We start from the raw sequence: 27865 nt of genomic DNA on the forward strand, positions 1-27865 counted from the left end.
TCCCTCCCCTCCTCCCTCACCCTCCAGTCTTCCCAACCCATTACCCCCACTCCACCCGCCTCTGCTCCCCAGGGAGGGCAAGGGCCTCCATGAGGGATTTTCAGGGTCTGTCACATCATCCTGGGAAGGGCCCAGGTTCTTCCCCATGTATCCAGGCTGAGAGAACATCCCTCCACATGGCATGTGTTCCCAGAGTCCTTCTATATGCCAGGAATAAATACTGCTCCACTCACCCAGGTCCCACAGATTGCCAAGGCCTCCTCTCTGTCACTCAGGTTCAGAGGGAGGGTTTCTGGATCAGTCCCATGCTGGTCTCCCAGTCATCAGTCTGGGCTCCATGTGTTCCCCTTGTTCAGGTCAGCTGCCTCTGTGGGTCTGCCCACCCAATCTTGACTCCCCTGGCCATCACTTTTCTTTGCAACTGGGTTCCAGGAGTTCAATTCGGTTCACAGCTGTGGGTGTCTGCCTTTGCCTCCATCAGCCACTGGACGAGAGCCCTAGGATGGCATACAAGGTAGTCATCACTCCCGTTATCATGGGAGGGCATTTAAGGTAGGCCTAATGCTAGTTGGTGTCATTCTTGTAGATCTGTGAAGATCTCACTAGTGCCAGATCTCTCCTTCAACTTATACTGGCTCCGTCTTTTCTGGTATCCCCATATGATGATTGTTCTTATTGTATAGAGTTTTACTATGTTGATGCTAAAACCATTCCTTTATATTTAGTCAAAATTAGAATTTGGTTATAGAATATTATTTTAACTAGGCAAAGATATGTTACATTTGCTCATGCTGTATTTGTTTAACTATGTAAAGATGTGTTGCTGTTTCACTTTGCCTGCCTAAGAAACTTGATAGGTCTAATAAGAAGCTGAATGGCCAATAACTAAGCAGTGGAGGATAGACAGGGATGGTGGGAAGATAGAATAAGGAAAAGGAAGAGAGAGAGAAAGAGAGGGGGAAGAAAGAGACATCTAGGGCCAGCCAGTCAGGAAGCCAGAATATGGCCTCACATGGAAACCATTCTGACCCATCAAAGGAGAGCCTGGAGTACAAATTGCTTCTCAGATTTAGTTCCACAAAGGAAGATGGACCGGCCTTTGTAGGGTTATGCCAGAGGCTCAGTGGCAAGGACAAGTACCTGGAGGAACAGGCAGCTATGAGTGGCCAGCAACCATTGTATTAACCATTAGGTAGGCTAGGAATAGAGCTCAGTGGAATAACACTTACTAGGCATGTGCAAAGTCCTGGATTTGAAGCCCAGCACTGTAGAGACACTTTTTTTTTCTTTTACAGGTGAGGGGAGCCTGGGTGTGTATCTTGGATTTAAAGCATCTCTTGAGGTCTAAACCCAAGTGGCAGTCAAGACCTAAGTCAACCCTGCAAGTCCTCATTCTGATAAAAAAGCAAGAATCTAAGTTTTCGGTATTGTTCCCAGGAGATGTGTGCAGATGTCAACGACTGCAAGGTGTTGTAACAGTCTTTGGCTTTTCCAGGAGTGGCTAGAGGTGAATACAGCTTGATTTGGTTGAGTTTGTCATGCTCAATTCACCTCTAAAATCTAAGGTATAACTAAGTACCAGGTAATGAGACCCTGTCATCAATTCTGCCCCTGCCAGGCCCTGAGTAGTGGCCATAACGGATCTCTTTAACCTTGCCTGTTGATAAAGTCAGCAGTGTTCTGGGCACATCTAGAATAACTGGATTTACAAAGCACATGGTGTTATTCTTTGAGGCCAGGGGGTGTCCCTGGAGTTTCTTTATGATGTGGAACTTAGAGGACTTACAAAAAGACATGGTTCTCTATTTGATCACTGGAATGTAATTTTAAGATTTCATATACTGTCCTTGTTCCCACTGAGATAAAGTCAATGTTATTTTGATATTTCATCTTATGTTGATTTGATCTTTTGCTATTTATTTTTTGGGAAATAAATGGAAGAAATCCAAGCTACTGACATTTGTTAAAGCAAATAATGGATTAGTGAGAACACTGAGAGCCGGTAATGTCCCCTTCAGTGTGAAGAATTATTTCCTTTTCTATCCTTTGAAACTCATTAATTTATGAATTACTTAATTAATCCTAACATTAAATTGCATGAAGGAACATGAATCACATGGATAATAACTTGTTTGATCCAAAGAGAAACTGGTAGGAACACTTTCTTGTTTGTTCTAATTTGACATTCTAATTTGTTCTTATGTTGGGGGAAAAGGAAAGAAAATCCAAGGCAGAAATTCTACTCAGGTATCTATGCATGTGTTTCTTTTTATAATTTTCCCAAGAAAACTTCTTAGAATTTGGAAATTATCTCTTGTGGCATGTGATGATTAAGTTACATCTTTCTTGATAAGGTAATAGAAAAAAAATAAAGGAAATTGTGATTGTTTGAATTTTGTGGCCAGTCTTTGTCTACAGCTCAGTATTGTGCTGTGGTCAAGGTCTGAATTTATCCTGCCTCTTCTCCAAGTCCTGGTCTTATTTTGTTGAGTCCAAAGTGTGTTCTTAAAGCACAGGAAAGAAATGAGCTTGCAGCTATATAATGCAATGGACTAGTCTTGTTTCCAATTAGCCTTACACATGAGGTAGTCCTAGAGCTACGTAAGAGAAAGAGTTGATTTTTTTTAGCTTTAGCTGTTCATTAAATCAGACTGCTTTCCATTATTTTGACTTATTTGATTTAGTTGTCAATTTTCTTCCTTCCTTCCTTCCTTCCTTCCTTCCTTCCTTCCTTCCTTCCTTCCTTCCTTTCTTTCTTTTTCTTTCTTTCTTTGAGACAGGGTTTCTCTGTATTGTTTTGGAGGCTGTACTGGAACTCACTCTGTAGACTAGACTGGCGGTGAACTCACAGAGATCCGATTGCCTCTGACTCCTGAGTGCTGGGATTAAAGCCACCAACGCCTGGCTAGTTGTCAATTTTAAAAAAATTTACCAGTTATTTTTTCATTTAACAAAACCAGAAAATTCTTAGTATGAACATATTTTAAGTTTCTTTGGTAGTACTTAAAAATTTACTTATTTTGCTCATAAATCAAATATTTCAGAAGTGATACTGCTTTTAAGGTCTCTCGAGGCTATTTTCCTAAGTCTTACTTGTCAGACACCACATTTCAAAGTAAGATGCACTGAAAATACAATCAGGCAAACAGAAAAGCAAGCAGAAGAAGACAAGGGGGGCAGAGACAGTCCTGTGTCACTATGAGGTGGCACAGGGGTGGTCTAGTTATCCTGATGAGCAAGACAGAGAAAATGAACTGTAGAAATGATAGTTATATGACTGCAGCTATGAATTTAGGTTTATTAGTGCTTACGGTAGGAAAGAAAACAAACTCAACCAACTTAGTTAAAATAAAAGACATGAAAAACAAGCTCCTTCATTTTACCCTGGCTCGGGCTGACCACCACACTTCAGCCAACCTTTTCAAAAGTAGGCTTCCCATGGCAAAGGCACTCCAGTAATCACTGACATTAGTTTCCTAAATTCAGATCTCAGACTGATTTCTTTGCCCTTGCCATTACCTTACAGTACTCTGGAAGCTTGACGCTTCTAAATGCCTGGTATATCTCAGTTCTATTGTATTGTTCATCTCTGAGTTTGATGGCCTAAGGCCCAGCCTTTTGTGTTTGCTTAAACCTACACCTTCACTTTAATATCGAGAGAATTTTCTATCAGATAGAGTGATGCTTGCTGCTACTATAATTCCAGAAATTCACTAGAATTTAGGGCAGAAGATGTAAGTGTGGAGGTTACCATGACATTGCAGGTTAGTATCCGACAAGAACTCAAAGTCTTCTCGGAGATTTTCATTGTCAAATCCACAGATATGAATTACATGTATGCTTTCTGTAGAACATATTAAAATGACACTCCAGTTTTATGCAAGACACCAGATGACCAGAATTTGTTCCCATTAGAGTCTCAATCTTAGATGTCCTGAACAGGATCCAGAAATGGTAGTCTGAAAACCAGTTTCAAACCAGTGCCCCTGCCTATGCCAAGGTGTGATGCTTAGCAGAGCCTTTCAGGGATTAGAGAAACAAGTCTGGTTTTTTTTGAGGGGGGGTGAAAATTCTGTCACTTTTCCTCCCAATAAACTTGAATTTAAGGAACACAGGAAGCCACTGTCAAAATAATTTCTGCGTAACTGGCTACAGGAGTGATGTACAGAGGCATCAGGAGTTTGGAACACACACCTGTGTAAAAAGCTGTACATGCTAGTATTCAACTTTAACCCCAGTGTTCAGCCAGCCCAGCCAAAATGGAGAGTAGTAGCTTTACAGACAGATGCTATATAAGAAATACAGTTGGGGCTGTAGAGAAAGACATCTGGATGTTACTCTCTGAACTTTATACCAGGCAAGTCTCAAGTCTCTCTCTCCCCCCCCTCACACACACATCACACATATACACCACATACATACATACATACACCACACTTATCCCCACACACCCCATACACATACCACACACAGACACAGACACACACAGACACACAGACACACACACACATACACACACACACACAGACACACACACTTTAAAAAACCTAACCAGCTCTTAGGTGAGTCTCAGAGTAGCTTAGGCAGGCTGCTTGTTGTGGCTATGTTAAGGCTGCACAGCACAGCACATGCACCTTCCCTCAGCACGTGCTGTGGCGGGGAATGCAATTTCTTCCCAAACATCCTCAAAGCATCATATCTTTTTGCTTCAGTTGAAATGTTTTTTTGAACTTCCAAAGAACCAGACAGACAAGGCTTTTAGCCATGTAGAATAAACTTGGCTTATTATAATACTGAACTGAGCATGCTCAGAAGCAGCTGTGTTCACCCACTATTTATTCTTCATTTGTTCCCTCCCTCCCTCCCTCCCTTGTTTCCTTTTTGAGACTGGCTGGCACGGAACTCTGTATGTATACCTAAGTAGCATAAGCGTGAAGACATTCTCCCAAGATGCAGTTTCCTGGAGAAGGTGCCCGAGTGTTCAGCCTTGCTGCTGTGGCCAAAGAAGCCCCGTCAACACCTGCCCTTCCCCACTTCCCCAGGTAAACCAAACAGACCCAAAACAGAAACAAGCATTTCCTCTTAGTCAAAGAGCCTCCACACACCTCTGGCCTAGTTTTCTAGGCAAATTCCTAAAGAGACAATAGGGGAAATCCCAAATGGAACTTTCCAGAGTGATTCCTATCCACTTCCTTCTAAACAGTCAGCTTTGAGTATTGGGCTGCCTGATATCTAGTCTCACAACACTGCTTACACAGAACAAGTGACCCTGTGGGCACTTGATGTGCATGGTCCAGGGGAGGGCTTAGCTGGTATGAGGATTCCTGGAGACATAGATCCACAGCATCCCTGGATGCATGATGGGAAGTGTTTCCACACTTGGCTTACAGGCAACAGAGGGTTATTGCCTGTGTCCTCTTTGAGCACGCAAATATTTCATGTTCAGAGGAGAATTACGCTGTTTTATTCATGAGTTTTTTGAATTGATATTTTGTCTTAAAGACACACAGAATTCCATTCTATAACAAATCTTCTCTTCATATTAACATCTTTCTTCAAAATCTTTGTATCAATTCAAGTCCAGCTATAAAGATGCACCATATTTGTTGTGAGGCCTGCATACTGTGAGTCCCAGCCACTCCATGTGACAGATGGGTCTGGGTTGTTTTCATGGTCATGCTAACCCGAGCCGTGGTTACTCCTTTGTGACTAATCAAGTGGGGATACGACCTGCACCTTGTACTCAATGCTTTCCTGTTGACACCAGTGATTCTCAGTAGAAGGCACATTGATAGAGGCGGAAGAGGAAAAGGAACTCTCCCCCAGCCTGTGTTGCTGGGATTTGATCTCAGGGCCTAGTACATGTGAGGCAAGTGCTCTACTACAAAGATACTCTCGCCATTTGCTTTTCCTCCCTCCCTCCTCCCTCCGTTCTCCCTCCCTCCTCCCTCCTTCCTCTGTTCTCCCTCCCTCCCTCCCTCCTTCCCTCCCTCCCTCCTCCCTCCATTCTCCCTCCCTCCCTCCTTCCCTCCTTCTCTCCCTTCCTTTTCTTATCACATGTGTGTGCAGGTATGTTTTTCAGGCCTGAAATTATGTGTCAAGTGTCTTTCTTGATCACTTTCTAGTTTATATACTGAGGTTGTCTCTTGCTGAACCCAGAGCTCAACAATTCTGTTTGGTTTAGTTAGCCCCTCTACTTTGGCAATCCCCTGGCTCTGTCTCCTGACTGCTGGAGATACAGGTGGCTTCTGCACCATTTTATGGGACTTCTAAGGATCCAAATTCCAGTCCTCATGCTTCCACAGAAGACATTTTATCCACTGAGCCTCTCTCCAGACCTATTCATATATTAATTCTTATTTTGAGTCAGAGTTTTTCTAAGTTACCCAAACTGGCCTTGAACTCATGTTGTAACATAGGCTGCTCTGGAATTGATGATCTTCCTGCCTCAGCTGTTGGGTAGCCCTGATGACAGTTCTAGGTCACCAGGGTTCACTATTTTTGGATGTTTTGGAACAGGCTCTCACTATGTCATGCAGGCTGAGCTAGAATTCATGAGTCTCCGACTTCAGCCTTCCAAGGCTGGGAGCACAGGTGCATGCTACTATACCTGGTTGGTGAAGCTCCTCACTATCTGCAGATCATGTCACAGCTGCTCTGGGTGCATGGAGGTATGAGGGTAGTGATGGTTAGGGTGTGGCTGACAACATATGTGTGAGCATTGGTTGCAGTTGATGTCAATCTCACATCCAAGTACTTTCTGCTTCACTAGTTTGTGCACGATCTCAGGCAGGCTTGGCATGCACTCAGGGCTACAGAAGCTTGTGACAATGGTGAAATTTCTGGGGTCTATAACACTGACTTTCAGGCACCACAAGTGCATCTCATAGCTGGATAGTCAGAAAGAGGTTCTTCCCACAACTTGGTGAGAAACAGTCTGTGTTGGTCGTGTGCCCCAGATTGCTCTTACCCAGGGCCTTGTGCATGCTACATAAGCACTCTACTACTGAGCTGTAAGTCTAGCCCTGTTTATATGCTTCTAAAAAATTAAAAAAGTTGTTTCCTGCTCTTCTATCTGCTGGTAAGTCTTTATAATTATCTCCCATGATTTTTATTTCTGTAGCATTAATTGCAAAATTTTGTTTTCCTTGTCTTCTCTGGCTGTCTTTAGTCTTTTCAAAGTTTGTCAACTTTATTTATTTGGAAAAACAACTCTTATTTCATTGTATTTTCTACTGTGCTTATATTTTCTCATTTTCTGTTTTAGGACCTTTTATTTTGATTCTTATTTTTGTATTTTATAATTCAGGATTTTGTTTTTGTTTTACCTAGAAGTTTGAACTGTACAGAGGTTAAGATCTTTCTGTAACAGGCCCCCAGGCTTCACAAACCAACTCCTTCGTGGAAATGCCATTTATGCCATAAAACTCTGCATGTAGACAGTACCACCTGCCAAAATGCAAACAAAGACCTATTCCTGAAAGCCCATAGTTCTGGGAAAGTCTCTAAATGTACTAACCTGACTTTTTGGCTTCTGTAGTTCTGTGTCTGGCTAGCTGCTCTTGTTAAATGAAGTATATCAACCAAGGACTTGGCTTTTTTGCCTAAAACTCACCCTGAGAACTTGGGACTACACTGAGGCCCTGGACACCCAGTGTACTTGTCAGGCAGCCAATGAAGGCTTCCTACTTGCCCAAACTGTCCATGTAGTCTTCTCTGGTGGATACTCCATAGGATTTTCTTGTTTTTAAAATTTACGTGTTTATCATGAAGCTGTCTTCTTTGAATGATTTTCCCAAATCAATATGTCATCTATGTTCTTTTTCTGTTCCACCCTGTTCAAAGGTGGGTTGTTAGATGTCTATGGATTTGTAAACTTTTGCACTTCCCTTCTGTTTTGTTGATGCACAGAAATCACTCTTCTCACGGGATGTTGGTGGTGCACGTCTTTAATCCCAGCACTTGGGAGGCAGAGGCAGGCGGATCTCTGAGTTCGAGGCTAGCCTGGTCTACAGAGCGAGTTCCAGGACAGCCTCTAAAACAATACAGAGAAATCCTGTCTCTAAAAACCAAAAAAAAAAAGAAAGAAAAAAGAAAAAAGAAACAGAACCTTCATCCAGCGACTGATGAAAGCAGAGGCAGATACCCACAGACAAACACTGAACTGAACTCCTGGAACCCAGTGTCAGAAAGAGAGAACTGATGGGCAAAGGAGTTAAGACTGGGCTGGTTTAACCCACAGAAACAGTTGACCTGAAGAAGGAGGAGCTCTTGGACCCCGGATTGATGGTTGTGTAGAAAGCATGGGACTGACCCAGACTCCCTGAATGTGGGTGTCAGTGAGGAGGCCTAGGTAATCTATGGGGTCTTGGGTAGTATTTATCCCTGATATACAAATAGACTTTGAGTGCCCATGCCACAATATGGGATGCTCTCTCAGCTGGGACTCTTTGTGGAGGGCCTAGGCCCTGCCCTTGATGAAATGAGTCACTGGAGATCCACTATGCAGGGCCTCATCCTCCCTGTGGATCAGAGTGGAGACTGGGTGGGGGTCTGGGGGACCTCGTGGGGAGGGTGGAGGAGGAGGGGAGGGAAAGGGAGCTGGGATTGACATGTGAAACAAGATTGTTTCTTACCTAAATAAAAAAATTAATAAAAAGGAATCATTCTTCTCAGATTTGTTAAGATTTGTTTCATGACTTAGCATGTCACTTGTCCTTTTGGGTCACCATTTGTATGGAATACATCTTTCCACTCCTTACTTTCCAAACTTGGTGTTGACATAAATCTAAATTTGTTTAGTTTATTTTTGTAGCCATTTTATGTGAGAACATTTTTCTTTTTATCAATTAATTCAGCCATTCAATATATTTTCATAGAGAATGTAATCTACTCATATTCAATTAATTTATTAATAAAATTTCATGTCAGATAAGCAAACATAGATGAGTGAATCTTTAAGAAATAAAATTTGGCGATAATATGTTTTAAAAATTATTAAGAAAATTTCATGTGAGATAAACAAACATAGAAAAGTAAATCTTTAAGAAATAAAATTTAGGAATAATATGTATTTAAAAAATTTTTTAGGACTCTAAGGGGACTGACTGCTGACCTGACATAAACATTTTATTTGAGAACCAAATGTATTTTGCTTTTTGCTGCCTTCCATTGTCCCTGCACTTCCAATCAAGCTATGTGCTTATGAACTGCTATTTGACTTTTGAATCTAAAGTTTAGATGCTTGCCCTGAGCATCAGAAAATTGGCATTTCTTACTAAATATTTTTAGCAAGTTCAAAAACTAGAAGAAATTGAGGATTCAAAAGTAGACACCAAAAACAAAGAAAAAAAATCCCATTGTTTATATGTTCTGTGCTCCAAGAACAATGACCAAAAATTGTTAGTCCATGTGAGAAATTCACAAACAAATCAAGAATATAACTGAAATTAAAATTAAACATAAAAAATAAGGATAAACAAATAATGGCACATGGCATAATGTAGGGTATAAACTCACAAATTTTGCCGAAATTAAAAGGACCACACAAAAAGTTGGAGAGATGGCTCAGAAGTTACAATTGTTTGTTGCTTCTGCAGAGGATCCAGATTCAGTCCCCAGCACCCATATGGTGACTAACCAACTGTAACTTCAGTTCTAGGGATCCAGCGGCACTGAAGATCTAGTGGGAAGGTTAGGCCTCTAATGGCACTACATGAGCTTGTGCAGGCACACACGCAGGCAAAACACCAATATGCATAAAACAAAAAGAAAATAAGTAATAAATGGACCAAGTAAAATCTCATCTCCAAAACTTCTTATGCAAATAAGAATTACATCTCAATATACTTACTTATAACAGTGTGATAATCATACCTGCTTTGTAAGTTTTTCAAGTTAGGTTAATAATTGAGTGACTCTAAAGATGCAATACTTGAGTGTATAAACCAGGCTCATGAAGAGTTAATCACAAAAATATCATCATTCTCAATGTTAGGCATAAGAACCGAAACGAGGCTATAACTTCCAGTTATTCAAAACAATTCTGGATGAAAGCATAATGCTTGGAAGGAAGACCTGTAATTAAGGAATTATAGTGAAGGACATGTCTTCATAGGAAAATGGAATTAAGGTTTGTGACATATTAATTATTGGATCATGGGAAGGAGTGTGCCAGTTGTTGACTGGAGCAAGCTTCAGACTCAAGGTCACTGCTAAAGGCTAAGACCTAAGGTGGAAGAAGCAAAGAACGAAGTAAGAAATTGAGGCTGAGGAAAATTGCAACATGGTCTACCGAGTGTGTCAAGTCTGAGCATGCTGACAAGGTCTTCATTTTTATTGGCAGTTTTAAGATGTAAGATGTCATCATTATAAAAATTTAAACAATATAGAAGGACAATACAAAGTTCGATCGACCTCTACAATCTCACTTTCAAAAATAAACCAATAAATAATATTTTGTTTATAATTTCACATATTTTCTAACACCAGTGTCTGATATGGGCATATATGTATGTATATATATGATGTATATTTATCCATGAAGTAAATACACTCATAGAAAGATAATGAAAGAAGCTAGCTGGACAGCCATACAGAGATAAATAGGTGCATGGGTAATTTTTTCATATGTACGTGAGATAATGGTAGTGCTTGTTTTTAGTTAATAACTACTTAGTTTGGATGTGCTAAATTATTTTTGATGATGTAATCATGTTCTGTTGTACTGATGGTTCAGATTACTTAAAATAGGAGCTTTTATGATGAAGGGGTGACTTTGAGTCTATTCCCAAGGAGTGTAATGAATGAGCAATAAGTTCCCGTGTTCTTGTTGTTAGCCGGAAGAACAGTTCCTTGAGGGAGGATGGCCCACTCTCCATTCTCTTTCACTCTGGTTTTGTTTTCTGAGACAGAGCCTCATCAGACAGCTCAGGCTGCTCTTGAACTTCCAATCAGCCTGTCTCTGCACCTCAGCACTGAGATTGTAGGCCGAGTTTCTGTTACTGGGTTGATCTGTCTGTTTCTGTTCTTTTTTGTCTTTTCCTGCCATTGTGACACAGAGGGAAAAGGCCTGTTATGACTCTGTAAGTTGCATCTAACCATCTACCCTTGTCCCTCTTTCTTCACAGGAGGCTAACTGAGCTCAATTCAGAAACCATTTTGAAGTCATAATTCCAGAATTCTGAAATCAAGGCTAATCATTGGCTAGTGAGGGACTATTAAACTTTTTCCACAGTAATCCATGAATCTGCCTCTTACATGTCTAACTCAGAAAAGCTAGTGTAGTTTCTGTTCTATGAAATAAAAATCCATGGCTACAAATCATATTCTCTCACACATAGTCATAGAAACAGCTGGTATGAAGCTCTACATTACACTTGGCAACCAGCCAACTGCAGAAATGATCCCTACAGAAGTGATAGCAGAACTGACAGAAATGACTGCCATCAACAGGGTCAACGTTGGGACACTGATGAGTCAATGGAATGCATGAAATTTGCTACATTTCTAACCACCATCGTCTTAACCAGTCATTTCTGTTTATCAACAAGATGTCCTACTGTACAGGGCTGGTATAGGAATTAGTTTTGCCATCAGGAAGAGAAGGCTCAGAATTTAAGAATGCATGCTTCTTTTCCAGAGGATATGAGTTTAGTTTCCCACACCAGGTAGCTCACAACCACTGGGACTGAGAGGCTTTTAATTCCCTGAGGCATCTTGCGACTCTCAAGAACAAAAATTTGAAGAGTAAATACAGATGCAAACCAGTTCCTTTATATATAAGATTAAATACATTAAATATTTTAAAAGCTAAACATGTAAAGACCAAGTGAGATAGTACCTGCACACAATAAACAGAGCAAATCTTGTTGCACATTAAGTGTATTTTATGTATTATAATGTATTTACCCACCTACCTACTTATCAGCTTATAATCTACAATATCTATCTACCTACCTATCTATCATCTATCTATTTCCATTTCTTATCCAGTTATACCTATCATCTGTCTACCCAATTCATCTCTGTGATCAGTCTATTTATTGTTCTATCATCTATTGAGTGCTTTATGTAGAATGTAAACATGAAAAAAGAATAGGAGTAAAAATTCACTTTAGAAGTAAAATGAAAGAAAAAATATGATGTATTCTAAAAAAGAAAAAAGATTAAACTGTATATTTAAGCATATATATTACAGATATCATGGAGAAGCTATGTCTTCTTTCTTAGGAGAAAATGTCAAAGAGAGAGCATATATTCTTGAGAGGGAAGAAGGTCATAATGGTCAGATAAACAATAAAGATACCAATCAGGTGGGTCTATGCATGAAACTGGTCATAGGTCTTTGTAATGGAGAATTCATATTCATTATTTGAAGTATCATTGATTTTAATAAATTTATTTATACTCTTCCAAGACATTTAAAAATATTAAGATACTTTTAAAATGATTAAAATTGTGTAAGACAATTGCAATAATTATGTGGAATTATTTTTACATAGCTAGAAAAATGTCCTCCTTTTGTTAATTGATAGTTGCACCTTCCACAAGGAATCACACAAGATTGTTCTTTGTTCTATATCACTAAGGATGATAGGTGTACCTATTTGTAACCTTCTCTTTCCAAGTTGAATACCTTCAGTTCACTCATGACCCTTACAGGAAGTTGTTTTCCAATCCAGTTAGTATTCTGATTATTTTGTGTTAAGATTTGATAATACATTAAATTCATGATCTCAACTCTGATTAAATATTGTCTTTGAAATCTTTACTCATTGAGTTTGCTCTTATTGGCAACTATTCTTGATTTTTTTCTAAGCCAAGGAAGAAAACGTATCCTAGGTTTTCTTGACCCATGTTTTCTTTTTGTAATTGTGTTTTTGTTTTGCTTTTAGAATATGTTTTCCTTGTAATTCTCTTGGCTCATTCTATAGGAAACTATCTTGAAGTCACTGACGCTGTGGAAAGTCAGGGCAGTATTGGATCCTATAACAAAACAGAGAAGCACAGGTGGAATATTAAACATGGAAGACAATTAGTAACACTTAGAATTAATAAATGAGGAGAATAAGCCATTGTTTAAAGGAACTTGAAGAAATTATTGGTTTCCTTTGAAGAACACAACCTGTTCTTTAATCTAATCCAGATAGTCTGGCTGAGGTTCAGGTACCAAATTAGATATGGGTGCGAAGTGCCCAACCCATGGTCTTCAAGGTGCCATTGTTTCTTTGGGTCTTATAAAGGCTGTGCTGAAGTTCGTGTAGCATCAAGGAAAAAAGACACCATGGCTGCCTCCAAGTTGCTTCTGGTTCTGCTCTCCATGGCCCTGCTGACTCTGACCTCAGCTCAGAGGGCTGATGAAGGTAAGAGGGAAATGGGGCTGAAATTCATGGAAAAAAAGTACAGTTGGGCTGCTTCTTATAAGAAATTATTTAATACCCAGAGAATAGGCCAACAAAAGGGAAGGCAACATTAGTTTTTGTATCATTTTTCACTGTTGGTAAAGATACATGTCTGAAAATCTGGGTGTATATCCTAAGACAGCATCTTTACATTATAAAGTTTACTATTTGAACATACATAGATTTTACACACTCACTATCTGTGTGAATATGGTGAAAATGTTGTAATTTACCTGGATATTTTGTCTTCTTTCCAACAAACACCCAAACATTTAGAAATATTAAGAATTTTATTGAATCTTCATGTTTAATGAAAGTTTCATTATTTGGTTCTACTGCTTCCCAAGTTCACTTGCTTCCCATTCAAAGCATTGCAGTTCAGTAAAATGCAAGGGTTCAATTAGAAAAATTGTTTACCGAAATCTGAGCAACTTTGAGTGAAAATGTATATTAAAAGTTTAGCAAAATTTAGGTATCTCATGATACCATCAAAACAATCTATTGGTGAATAAAAGTGAGTTCTTGTTAATGTGATGAAAGAAAGTGTCACTTTAATTTAATTCCTGGGTAAAATCAAGAGGCAAATTTTGGATATTAAAACAAAACAAAACAAAAACAGCTCTGAGGTTCACTTGTTGAAATGAAGTCTTTGTTAAGATTGGATAAAATATATAATTTGTGATATGATGGAGGATCTATGAAAGGAGTCATGGATAACAAACAATTATGGCTTCAGAGAGTTGAACAGACTTGTGTTTGATTAAAAGGGTTTTGGATAATTTCCTGAAATAATCAATCATTGTTTGAAAAGCTTGTCTTCTGGGAAAAAGCTTCGTGGGTAGTAAAGTCTTGCTAATACAAAGTGAGTCACATGGCCATGGATGGTTCGATTCTCAAGTGGCATCTGTTCAGGAAATCATAACAGTAAGCATGCGATGCACTGTAAAGGGAGGAATTCAACTGGTTGCTTGATTTCCTCTTAATTTCAGTCCCTGATGGAGACTACGGTTCTGCTTTGGAAATGACCGTTCATTGTATTGAAACCACATATACATGCGTTTTGTGTATAATATATATCTTAATTTCCCTGGCAGTCTCTTAGGCATTTTCTTTTTATATCTGTATTTTCATGACTTATATAAGTGCACACTTGGAATCTATTAATGCAAATCTTTAATTTATCATATTTTTCCTTTAAAATTCTAGATGATGAAAATTCTCTTCAAGGGCAACGTAAGTCTCTATTTAAGGGTATGCTTCTTTTTCCTTTAGAATGTGTCATACTTGGATTTTTGCCATTTAGAAGTTCTAAAAATGGTTTAGGAAGTCTCAAAAGGCAAGAGAGTGGGAGCTCCCTCAATGTTTTAGTAGTCCTCAATCAGCAGAACACACACACAGTTCATCTGCAAAGGGTTTTCTCTAAGAACTCCTACAGACTGTGGCTAGCAGTGAAGTAGCACAAATCTCTTCCATTTACAAGGGTTTTGATGCCATTGATATATGTCTTAGTTTCCATTGCTGTGATAAAATACATTGACCAAAAGCCATGTGGAGAGGAAAGGGTTTATCTCTTTTATGTTTCTAGATAACAGTCCATCAGAGACGGAAATTAGGCCAGAAATGCTTGTAGGGCAAGAACTTAGGAACATGAGGCAATGAGGAGGCCAAGGAGGACCATGATTTACCTGCTTTCTCTTTAAGGCTTGCTCAGCCTGCTTTCTTATACACCACATGCCACCATGTCCAGCGGTGTACTTACTCATAATGGGATGGCCCCTACCCCATCAATCACTAAGTAAGAAAATGCCCTGCGGGCCTGCCTGCCTGCTTATAGCTGGATCTTATGGAGGCATATTTTCAACTGTGGTTCTTTCCTCTCATATGACTCTAGCTTGTATCAAGTTGACGTAACACTGGATAGCACAACATATAACTCATTTGAATAGTGACTATATTAGGTAATTTACTTACATATTATGGGTATTCAATCAGTAAGCATCCAAGTAAAGAAATGGTAGAATCAGATAAAATGAAATAATGAACAAGTTTGTTGTTTAAAAAAAAGTTCTTAGAGCTGAACCTGATGGCACAGGCTTTTATTCCTTACTGAGGAGATGGGAGAGGGCCGTTTATAGGTCTAATGTCTAACTGGGCTACATAGTGAGTTCAAGTCTAGCCCAGAAAATTCAGCAGGACTCTTTTTTTAAGTGAAAAGTAAAGGAGATTCGGGTCAATGGTAGAGCACTTGCCTATCATTGGAGACTCTGGTTTCAACCCCATGGCAACAAGCAAGCTCTCACATAGGCATTTGTCTTAAGAATGCTTCCTGACTTGTTAATCTCTCTACTCGTAATTACATTTTAAATTTCATTCTTGTGTGTGTGTGTGTGTGCACGCCCGCATGTCCTGTTCTTCCTTTACAGAATCCCAGGAAGAAGATTCCCATGGATCAGGTGAGATATTTCAACTTCAAATAAGTTATTGAGAATTATTTTGAATTATGTCTAGTAACTTCTGGATTATTGGTCTAGTATAATTTTTTGCCATCATTATATTTTATTTATTTTTTATTGCTTTTTATTTAAATTAAAACCAATCTTACATACCAATCCCAGTTCCCTCTCCCTTCCATTCTCCCATCCCCCACCATCCACCCATTCCAGTGCCCCATCCACTCCTCAGGGAGACTGAGACCTCCCATTGGGGGATCATCAAAGACTGTTACATCATTTGGGGCAGGATCTAGGTCCTCCCCTGTGTATCCCTCCATAGGAAATGGGCTCCCAAAGCACACTCGTGTACTAGGGATAAATACTGGCTCCACTGCCAGAGACCCTATAGACTGTCCAGGCCCCCCAACTGACATCCACGTTCAGGGGGCCTGGTTCAGTCTTATGCTGGTTCCCCAGCTGTCAGTCTGGAGTCCATGAGCTGAACTCCTGGAATTCAGTTGTAGAAAGGGAGGACTGATGAGCAAAGGGGTCAAGACCATGCTGGGGAAACCTATAAAACAACTGACCTAGCATAAAATCTGTCTAGCTTTTTAGGTTAAAAAACTTATGCTTAAGTTTAAAAGTTTTCATCTATCCATTATTCTATTTAGTTTTTAGTTTCACATTGTAATTTTGCAAAAGGTTAAAAAAATGAAAAAAAGCAAAATTAACAATAATATCAACAAAACGAGAAAGACAAAGAAAAAGAAGAGGAAAAGCAATGTTTGCTTTGGAACCACCTTTGTGATGTTCAATATGAGGTTACTGTTTTCCTTTGCCTTTCTTTCGTTGCCTTGGCTGCCCTTATGGTCACACACATATTTATCATTTCCTGAAAGAAACATTTTGATTACTTATATTATTACCTCTAATACTAATTCACTAAAAAGTCACATCTACAATCACCAAGGCATGTCCCTTTTGTCATCACTGAGGGTGCAACAGAAAAAGGGGCATGGCTGCTATTCTTGAGGTACCTAGAACCTAATAGATGGGGAAGCTTGGGCACAATGAGGATCACTGTTCAGAAAGTGGGCACAGAAAATTATATATCTCACAGCATAGGAGGAAAAGAAAGATCTCATATAAGAGATGGCATAACCCACAGCTAAATCTATGTTTGCATTATAGCCTGTACATATATTCATTAGTCTTGGAAGGTTAAAAAGCCATATAGTTGAAGTAACAGGAAGAGCCGAAAATGTGAGTTAGCATCAGGGTGTGAAAGGAATTATGAATGGCACATTGATTTTCTAGTCATCTTTTAAGCAACAGACTGGTTGTGTAACAACCACTATATGTTATGATTTCTCTCAGGCATCAAGAAATATGATGAAATATGGGTGATTTCATATGTAACATGCCAAGTTTAAGTTCTGAATTGATGGCACTAAATAATAATGGCAGGTGTATAAATTGGAACAGAGAAGCAAAATGTTCCTGATTAAGTAATTGTGCACTCTTAGGCAAGATCTCTCTGACCCGTTTCTTCTAGGTATTGGACCTGCTCACTACCTAATGCCATCTGACCCAGTAAAACAGTTTCTCACTAAATCAAGTCAATCATAGATTCTGTGATTATCTTGTTAAGTTCATGGTGATCCTTTCTCTGATTTTGATCTTTTCTGGATATGTGTTCTCTCTCCCCAAAAAGTTAATAATTTCCATGCAGGGCTAAAGGAAATGAAGAGCCTTGTTAAAGAACAAATAAGTCAGCACGGCAAGATGGCTGAGAACCTCATCAAAGGGAGTGAGAAGAGCAACAAAGGGAAAGGCAGAGGTGGCAATCGAGGCTCTGGTGGTGAGGGCTCGAGAGGTCAGGACCGTCAGAGTGGAAATCAACAGGAAAGCAGTGGCCAAGGAGGCCGTGGCCGCGGTGGCCAGAAAGGAGGGAAAGGCCAGAATGCAAAAGGTGGCCAGAAAACACAACGTGGAAAAGGTGGCAAGAGAAACCAGAAGGGTCAGTATGACAGCAGTCCTGGTGACCAGTGCAAGGAGAACCAGCAAAAGGTGGTCTCCAATGATTCCTTAGGACTAGTTACACTCTCTCATGTAGTAAATTTCTCTTTAAACTCCCCTATTTGTCTCATTTATCTGAGTTTTACATCTTCTCTTTTTCTCTAACATTCTTTCCGAGATATGTTCTTGCCATAGTTCTCCCTGCCTCACTCACATACACACATAGAAAGGCCCTCTTCCTTCTGGCAGCAGGAAGTGTCCCTTCTGCCCTGTCAGAATTTCCCTCATAGATTAGTTTAATGTGTCTTTAAGTTCTCTTTCTCTATCTGTTAATATCTCTCCTCTTTCTTCTTCCTTCTCTGCCCCTTCTCCTGGTCACTTCCTTTTTCTGCTCTCTCTCTCTTAATGCAGTTGTTTGTTTTGAGACAGAACTTCACTTTGTAGCCCAGGCTGGTCTGCAATTCCCTATGCAGACCAAGCTGGTCTCATATTGAGTGGTATTCACACCTTAGCATCCTGAGTGTTAGAGTAGCAGGCACAGGCCACAATGTTGAGCGATATAAAATATTTTAGTGAGACTTCTGGGTGGTGAAGGTATCAGGCACCTGCTATGTTTAGGACCGTCTGACCACTAAAGTGCTTTTCTTCGTTTCAGAGAATGGTGGAGAACTTTCAGAAGAGTAAACAAACCACTTGCCCCTTCCTTCCCCCAAGTTCAGAGCATCAATAAAATCATCAGCATGAATACCTTGGCTCCTGTTTTTCTTCTAGGATATAGTTCTCCATAGAGAAACCTGATCTGTACTCTGGAGTTTCACAGATACTTAGATGTTAGTAATTTGTTGATGCTTAATGTGTGCTTAAAAGGAAAGGGCAATATTCTTGTAATCAGTGACTAAATTATCAATACACAAAGTTTTTCTTAGTTTAAACAGAAACTTACTTTGTGAGCTTCTCTGACAGTATTTCAATGCCCAAGTGTTATTTTGTCACATTTCTGTGTATCTTGGATTTAAGAGAATGCTCAGGAGTACCAGAAGTAAGGGTGGGGGGAAGCCCACAGCAGAGTCTTTCCAAGTCTTTCAGAGAGAATGAGCCCTATTTACATTTTGCAATTTTAACACCCAGAACTATAACAGAAAACATGCAACACCATTTGTGTGGGTGGAGCATCCTCTTCCCCATTCCAGTTTGGGGAACTTGGTTACAGAAGCTTAGAAAAAGTTGCAAGAGGAAATTCACTTACCAGATGTTTTTCACAAATAAACATAGAAGAAACATGTATATGCATATATGCATATATATTTATCATTCTACCTCTCAAGCTTCTGAGAGGAGCGAAGGAGACAGGGAAGAAGGATGAATGATGGAGAGAGAGAGAGAGAGAGAGAGAGAGAGAGAGAGAGAGAGAGAGAGAGAGGAGAGAGAGAGAGGGAGAGGGAGAGGGAGGGAGAGGGAGAGGGAGAGGGAGAGGGAGAGGGAGAGGGAGAGGGAGAGAGGAGAACTGATTATAGGCAAGCCTCTAGCAACTGGTGGGCTCAATACAGTCATTGTAGGGACTGTGCTCCACCTAGATCTTCGCTTTCCTGACTGCAGACATGTGAAATGAGGGAATCCCAGAAAGCAGAAGATAAAATTGAAGACTCCAATGGTTTCCCCAAAGTTTCTCAGTATTTTGCTTTCAGCATTAATGTTAATGAAGAAGTTAAGGCGATTTGGAATCTGATCAGAGCAGCCTACATACCTGGCTGTTTGTTTTTTCCCCTTTCTGCTGATCAACTTCTAAAGTCATCTGTTGACACTGAAGGTAGCCTTGGGGGAATTGCAGTATGCAAAATGCATATAACATATAAACTGGAGTTGAGGGTAGGAGCCTTTGAAACTGTCTTAGGAGCGGATGAAAGGACATAAGTTGCCTTCATATGTTGCAGGAATGCTCGGATCATTTACCCTGATATTTCCCAATTTTCCATGAAAACCTTTATCTAAAGCCTAGGAAAAAGTAGGGAATCCAATAACTTTATAACCTTGGACATAAAAAGTAATGGACACTAATTTCCTATGCAGTGAATTGCTACCTAGTTGGACTGTGAAGTCTGCACAGTGAAGGTCATATACAAGCAACACTGCCTTATGTCATACAAGGTGAGAGAATAAGCAGGACATTCACAAATAAACCCATCGTGTCACACCTTTCTTTGCTTTGCAAAGATCTCAGCTACTGACCTTGGTTGATTAAAGTTCATCAGAGTTCCAATTCTTTCTTCTACTAAAAGTTCTAGGTCCCATTTTTTAAATCTTTCACATCAAGGTGTCTTTTAGTCCCCCAGAGAAACTTGCAGTTTGCTCACATTAAAACAAATTTCTTAATCAGGAGATGCTATTCCTCTGTAAGCACACATTTACTATGTGGATGGGTTCATATGCTAGCTTGAAATGCTGGCGAAGCAATGTCTGATCACACCACTCTTTCCAAAAAAATCTTCTCATTGTCAATACAATGAACAACAAACTCCAGTTCAATTTGCTCTTTACAGTATCTTTCCTAGTTTGAAACTGACTTCCGTTTCTGGACCATGTCTCTATCCCTCACTGAAACACCAGGATGTGTGTGTAGAGTTTTCTGTGGAATCCTTTCCAATTTCTCCTCCTCCACAGCCCATACCGCATGGGAGCTCTCTGTGAGCATATACCCTCCCAGCCCAGTCACCAGCCCTTGTCTTGCCTGCTTTGAGCTTTAATAACACATTCTTTCTGTGACAGGGTCTTACACAGTCCAGGTAGGTCTGATTTTGATATATGTATGGCAAAGGGTGACCTTGAGCCCCTGAGCTCCCTGCCTCTGTCTTTCAAGTGTTGAGGTTACAGGTGAGTCCCACCACACATGGCTAAAACACCTATCTTTCTTTCTTTCCTTCCTTCCTTCCTTCCTTCCTTCCTTCCTTCCTTCCTTCCTTCCTTCCTTCCTTCCTTTCTTCCTTTCTTCCTTCCTTCCTTCCTTCCTTCCTTCCTTCCTTCCTTCCTTCCTTCCTTTCTCTCTCTCTCTCTCTCTCTCTCTCTCTCTCTCTCTCTCTCTCTCTCTCTCTCTCTTCCTTTCTCCCTTCCTCCCTCCCTCCCTCCCTCCCTCCCTCCCTCCCTCCCTCCCTCTGTCTCTTTCTTTCTTTCTTTCTTTCTTTCTTTCTTTCTTTCTTTCTTTCTTTCTTTCTTTCTTTCTCTGTCTTATAGCTGTCATGGTGGTGTCCAGGTACCATTGTCTACTGAGTTCCTACAAGCAATATCAATGCTTTTCATCCCCAGTGGATGCTGGGGGATTTTTTTCAAAATGGCTAAAATTCTTGGCTTGAAGAGATGTCTGAGAGGTTCTAAGTGCCTACTGCTCTTGCAGAGGACCCAAGTTTGGTTTCCAGTAACCATGTCAGGTGGCTTTCAACTACCTTTAACTATAGTTCTAATGGATCAAAATCCTTCTTCTGTTTCCCATGGGCACCTGGACTCATATGTGTATATACAAACATACATATATACATAAATAAAAATTAAAATAAATCTTACAATAGAGAATGAAGAGTACATTGATCTGCACATATTTAGTTCTAGAAGCTTAACTTTTATCATTCTAACTGATAAATTACTTTCCTGATCTGAGGTAGAATTACTTCATACCCACAGTAATGACTAGCCTAGAATGGAACTCACAGATGGTTATCTATATATGTTTTGTCTTATGAAAGAAAAATGTGGTAGATTAGAGAGAGAGAGAGAGAGAGAGAGAGAGAGAGAGAGAGAGAGAGAGAGAGAGAGACCATGTCTGCCTAAGGATAGTTCTTGCTAGACAAGAACTATTTTGGGAAGAAGCCAAATACATGCATATATCTGTTACTGAAAATGTTGGTGCCAGTGTTACTGGGGAAATGGGTCCTTTATCAAAGATCTTAGTCTTGTTAATAAAGTAATTTAAGAAAGGACTCAGAAGAAGTGTGAGGCCAATCTTATTAGAGTTTAAAATAAGAATTGTAGGACAGGAAAATTGTGAATCTCTGCAGCTGCCTAGAGGAAGGACATGGAGAAGAGGGAAAGCTTCTATGCAGCCACATGGTGGGTGGGGAGTAGACAACTTCAAATAAAACTATTTGAGGAGCCTAAAGTATTAGGGAAAACATACTTAGAAAATATTACATCTCAAGTATTGCCTCCTAAGGCCTTTGTACTTACTCTGTTACAAATTTTTTTCCTGATGCGATTTCTCCAGAGCATTTCATACTAATTATATTTGAATTTTTATTCTGTGTTAGCCAGTGTTCTCTAGAAGAATGAGCGATTAGAAAGAATATGTAGCACTAAGGGAATTTGTTAGTTTGGCTTCCATGATAAAGGCTGGATAGTTCAACAACTGCCATCTGAACATTGCAGAGGCGTAGAACCCCGTAGCTGCTCAGTCTGTGAGTTTAGATTCCTTTACAGTTACAGCATGGTTTAGAAGTCTGGAGGATTCCCAAAGGGCTCCTAGTCTTGAGTTTATCGTGGAAGGCCAAATAAACTGGCTTGTTGTATCACTGAAGGATGGTGGCAGCAAGAGAAGATGAACTTCTTAGCAGAGAGCAAAGGCTGATGGGCAAAGGCAACCGTGCCTTTTACTCAGACATTTTTCTATTTGGGCTGCTAGAGGAAGGTACAGCCTATTCTGGGGAAGGTGCCAGCTCTCTGCTTTAGTCAGTGAAGAGACACCATGGCCATGGCAACTCTTATAAGGGGAAGCATTTAATGGTGGTAGCTTACAGTTTCAGATTTTTAGTTCATTATGAACATGGCCTAAAGCATACATACAGACAGACATGCTGCTGGAGATGGAGCTGAGAGTTCTACATCTGGATCTGCAGGCAACAGGAAGAAGAGAGTCACTTGGCCTGGCTTGGGCTTCTTTATTTGTGTATGTATTTTATGTATATGAGTGCTCTATCTGCATATACACCTGCATGCCAGAAGAGGGCATTGGATCCTGTTATAGGTAGCTATGAGCCACCATGTATTGAACTCACGATCTCTAGAAGAGTAATCAGTGCTCTTAACTGCTAAACCTTCTCCATAGTCCCTGGCTTGGGCTTTTTAAACCTCAAAACTCTCACTCAGTGACACAGTTTCTCCAACAAGGTCATATCTCCTAATCCTTTGAAATAGTGCCACTGCCTAAGCATTTAAATATATGAATATATGGGGTCATTCTTATTCAAACCAACACACCTTTTCAATTAATCCTTCTAGGATTCTATCCTTCTAGCCCCTGCTTTCTACTCCAGGTATCTCTTTGAGTTGATTCCATATCCAATCATATTTGCAATCAGGATTAACCACAAATCAACTCCTTGTCAACTTGATATCCAACTCAATGCTATGCTTAATTTCCAAGCAAAGACAATAACACGGTCATGATTATGCCTAACATGACATAACTGTCCAATGTACAGCCAAGAACACAGTCTCCCTTCCCCAGAATAAATGGCTGAGTCCCTTGAGAAGTGCTTAGTATCTCAAAAATTAAATTTGACAACACAGATTACTGCAATCACTGGTAAAGAAAGAAAGAAAAAGATCCGTTTACTGTATGTGTATACATACATGTACAAATGTACTCTCAACAAAGTGTAAATGGATTTTTCTCTGTCCTGCCAGACAGCTCTCAAGTCATGACATGTAGACTTATTATGAAAGCTCAGCAGATATCACAGGCATGTTTCTAACTAGCTCTTATATCTTAATCCAACCCATATCTTTTTTTAAATCATGACTTTATTACCTCATCCTCATAGTGCTCATTCTATTTGCTCTGCATCTGATTGGTGGTTCTGCCTCTTTCTTCTCAGTGTTCTCTCTGCCCTCCAAATTCTGCCTAGCTATTGGCTTTTTATCAAACCAATCACAGTGACATGTCTTCACACAGTGTAAAGGAATATTCTGCCACAAAAAAGAATGACATAAATAAGGCAATTATACAGACAGGAAGGACGTGAGTCCTGTCATACCCCACCCTCGGCTCTCCCCACACCTGCTGTGCCCTGCTTCAGGTGAGCTTGGGTCCTCCTCGGAATCCAACCCCTGCCCATCACCCTCTTCCTCCATCTTCCTGGGCCTGCTCCTGGCATCGAGTGGACCTGCCCAGACAGGAAGGAATTGAGTCCGGCCACACCCCACAATTGGCTCCTCCCACATCCACTGCTGCTTCAGGCAGGAAGAAGGAGATTACTGTTATATCCCAGTCTTGGCAGCCCCTCTGCCCACTGAGCTCTGCATGAGTGTGGAGAGTATCAGGAGAAGCCAGACCATCTAGAATTGCAGATGCTGAAGTCTTGGCTCACATATGCCACAGGGAGACAAGGTGGAGACAGAGAGACCCACCTGTACCCATTCGAAGAAGGGATGGGAAGACGACAGAATAAGAACACACTCAGCAATAGAAAGACCAATATGATTCCACCAGAATATAGAGGCTCCACACCAGCAAGACCTGAAAAGCACAATACAGATGAAGCAGAAGAGACAGTCCTTAAAAATTATTTTATGAAGATGATAGAGACTCTCAAAGAGGAAATGAGAAAATCCCTTAAAGAGATAGAAGAAAAAAAAACAAGCCAAAAATTTCAAGAAATAAACAAATCTCTTAAAGAATCTAAGGAGAGTCAAGAAAAAAAAAACCAAACAAACAAGTGAAGGAAACAATTCAAACAGTTGAAGGCTTGAAAACTGAAATAAAAACAATAAAAAACACAGAACGAGGGGATGCTGGAAATAGAAAATCTGGGTAAATTATCAGGAACTATAGATGTAAGTATAAGCAATAGAATACAAGAGATTTAAGAGAGAATCTCAAGTGTTGAAGACTCATTAGAGGATATATAGTCATCAAATAAAGAAAATCTCATGTACAACAAATCCCTAACACAAAATATCCAGGAAATATGGGACACCCTGAAGAGGGCAAACCTAAGAATAATAGATATAGAAGAAGGTGAAGAAATACAGCTCAAAGGTACAGAAAACATATTCAACAAAATCATAGAAGAAAACATCCCTAACTTAAAGAAGAATATGCCTATGAAAGTGCAAGAAGCTTACAGAATACCAAATAGACTGGGCAAGAAAAAGAAGTCCCCTCACCACAAAATAATCAAAACATCAAACCTACAGAATAAAGAGAAAATAATAAGAGCAGGTAAAGAAAAAGGCCAAATAACATATAAAGGCAGACCTATCCGAATTACAACTGACTTCTCAATAGAAACTACGAAAGCCAGAAGGTTCTGGACAGATGTCCTACAAATTCTAAGGGAACAAGGATGCCAGCGCAGACTACTGTACCCAGCAAAGCTTTCAATTACTGTAGATGGAGAAAACAAGATATTACATGACAAAACCATATTTAAACAATACATATCGACAAGTCCAACCCTACAGAAAGTACTGGAAAGAAAACTACAACCCAATGAAGATAACCACACTCACAAAAGCATAGGCAATAGATAATCCCATTTTACCAAACACCAAAAGAAAAAAAAAGGGGGGGGGAGGGAATCCACACACAATAACACCACTACCAATAAATACAAAACACACAAGGATCAACAATCAATGGTCATTAATGTCCCTCAATGCCAACAGTATCAATTTGTCTATAAAAAGACACAGGCCAATAGAAAGGATATGAAGGCAGAATCTATCCTTCTGCTGCATACAAGAAACACATCTCAACGTCAAAGACAGATGCTACCTCAGAGTAAAGGGTTGGGAAAAGATTTTCCAATCAAGAGGACCCAAGAAACAAGCAGGTGTAGCAAACCTAATATCTAACAAATTAGACTTCAAATTAAAATCAATCAAAAGGCACGAAGAAGGACATTTCACATTCATCACAGGAGAAGTCCATCAAGATGAAGTCTCAATTCTGAATGTCCACACCCCAAACACAAAGGCACCCACTTTCATAAAAGAAACATTACTAAAGCTAAAATCACACATAAAATCTCATACATTGGTAGTAGGAGACTTCATCACTCGGCTCTTACCACCAGGTAGGAACTCCAGACAGAAACTTAACAAAGAAACAAAAGAACTAACAGAAGTTATGACCCAACTGGGTTTAACAGACATCCATAGAACATTCCGTCCAAACACAAAATAATATTCCTTCTTCTGAGCTCCACATGGAACCTTCTCTAAAATCAACCACATAATCGGAAACATAGCAAACCTCCACAGATACAAAAAAAATTGGAATAACCACCTGTGTCTTATCACACCAACATGCTTTAAAATTAGAATTCAACAACACAAATAGAAGAAACCCTACAAACGAATGCAAATTGAGCAATGTGCAATTGCACCATCCTTGGGTCAAGGAAGAAATAAAGAAATTAAAGATTTCCTGGAATTCAATGAGAATGAAGACACAACATATTCAAACTTATGGGACGTTTTGAAAGAGGTGCTGAGAGAAAAGTTCATAGCACTAATTACCCACATGAAAAAACTGGAGAATAGTCACACTAGTGAATTGTAGCACAATTGAAAGCTCTAGAAAAAAAGAAGCAAATTCACCCAGGAGGAGTAGACACCAGGAAGTAATTAAATTTATGACTGAAATCAATAAAGTAGAAACCAGGAATACATTGCAAAGAATCAATGAAACAAACAGTTGGTTCTTTGAGAAAATTAACAATATAGACAAACCTTTATCCAAACTTACAAATGACAGAGTATGTACATGCAAACTAACAAAATCAGAAATGAAAAGGGTGACATAACAATGGACACTAAGGAAATCTAGAGAACCATCAGGTCACACTTGGAAAACCTGTGCTCCCCCAAATTTGAAAATCTAAAGGAAATGGACAATTTTTTTGCATAGATATCACTTACCAAAATTAAATCAAAAACAATCAATTTAAATGGACCTATAACCTCTAATGAAATAGAAGCAGTCATCAAAAGTCTCCCACCAAAAAAGGCCTTGGGCCAGATGGTATCAGTGCAGAATTCTACCAGTAATTTAAAGAAGAGCTAATACCATTACTCCTCAAAGATTTCCACACAACAGAAGCAGAAGGGGCATTACCAAACTTTTTTTTTTTTTTACGAGGCTACAGTTATCTTGGTACCCAAGTCCCACAAAGACACAACAAAAAAGAGAGCTGTAGACCAATCTCCCTCATGAATGTTGATGCAAAAATACTCAACAAAATACTTGCAAATCGAATACAGGAACACATCAGAAAAATCATCCACCATGATCAAGTAGGCTTCATCCCAGAGATGCAGGTATGATTCAACATAGTCCACCATATAAACAAACTGAAAAAGAAAACCACATGATCATCTCACTAGATGCTGAAAAAGCCTTTGACAAAATCCAACACCCCTCCATGGTAAAAGTCTTGGAGAGATCAAGAATAACAGGAACATCCTTAAACATGGTAAAAACAATATACAGCATACCAACAGCCAACATCAAGCTAAATGGAGAGAAACTCAACACAATTCCTCTACAATCTGGAACAAGACAAGGCTGCCCACTCTCTCCATATCTCTTCAATATTGTACTTGAAGTCTTAGCTAGAGGACAAAAGGATATCAAGGGGATACAAATTGGAAAGGAAGAAACGAAACTTTCACTATTTACAGATGATATGATAGTTTACACAAGTGATCCCAAAAAACTCTACTAGAGAACTCCTATAGCTGATAAATACCTTCAGCAATGTGGCAGGATAAGATATTAACTAAAAAAATCAGTAGCCCTACTGTATACAGATGATAAATGAGCTGAGAAAGAAATCAAAGAAACATCACCCTTTGCAATAGCCACAAAGAGCATAAAATATCTTTGAGTAACACTAACCAAACAAGTGAAAGACCTATACAGTAATAACTTTGAGTCCTTAAAGAAAGAAATTAAAGGAGATACCAGAAAATGGAATAATCTCCCATGCTTTTGGATAGGTAGGATCAACATAGTAAAAATGT

At 39.6% G+C, this 27865-nt stretch overlaps 1 protein-coding gene across 1 annotated transcript; it reads left to right on the forward strand.

Annotated features, from left to right (window-relative positions):
* Positions 1–13277: 13277 nt before the first annotated feature.
* Positions 13278–18599, forward strand: LOC101842428 (H/ACA ribonucleoprotein complex subunit 1-like). Its single transcript, XM_040743692.1, has 4 exons — positions 13278–13364; positions 14610–14636; positions 17550–17855; positions 18510–18599. Exons 1-4 carry the CDS (start codon positions 13286–13288, stop codon positions 18536–18538), a joined length of 441 nt encoding a protein of 146 aa, XP_040599626.1. The 5' UTR covers positions 13278–13285; the 3' UTR covers positions 18539–18599.
* The last annotated feature ends 9266 nt before the right edge of the window (positions 18600–27865 follow it).

Source organism: Mesocricetus auratus, unplaced genomic scaffold (assembly GCF_017639785.1).
Source record: "Mesocricetus auratus isolate SY011 unplaced genomic scaffold, BCM_Maur_2.0 Super-Scaffold_100001, whole genome shotgun sequence".
NCBI classification, from domain to species: Eukaryota; Metazoa; Chordata; class Mammalia; order Rodentia; family Cricetidae; genus Mesocricetus; species Mesocricetus auratus.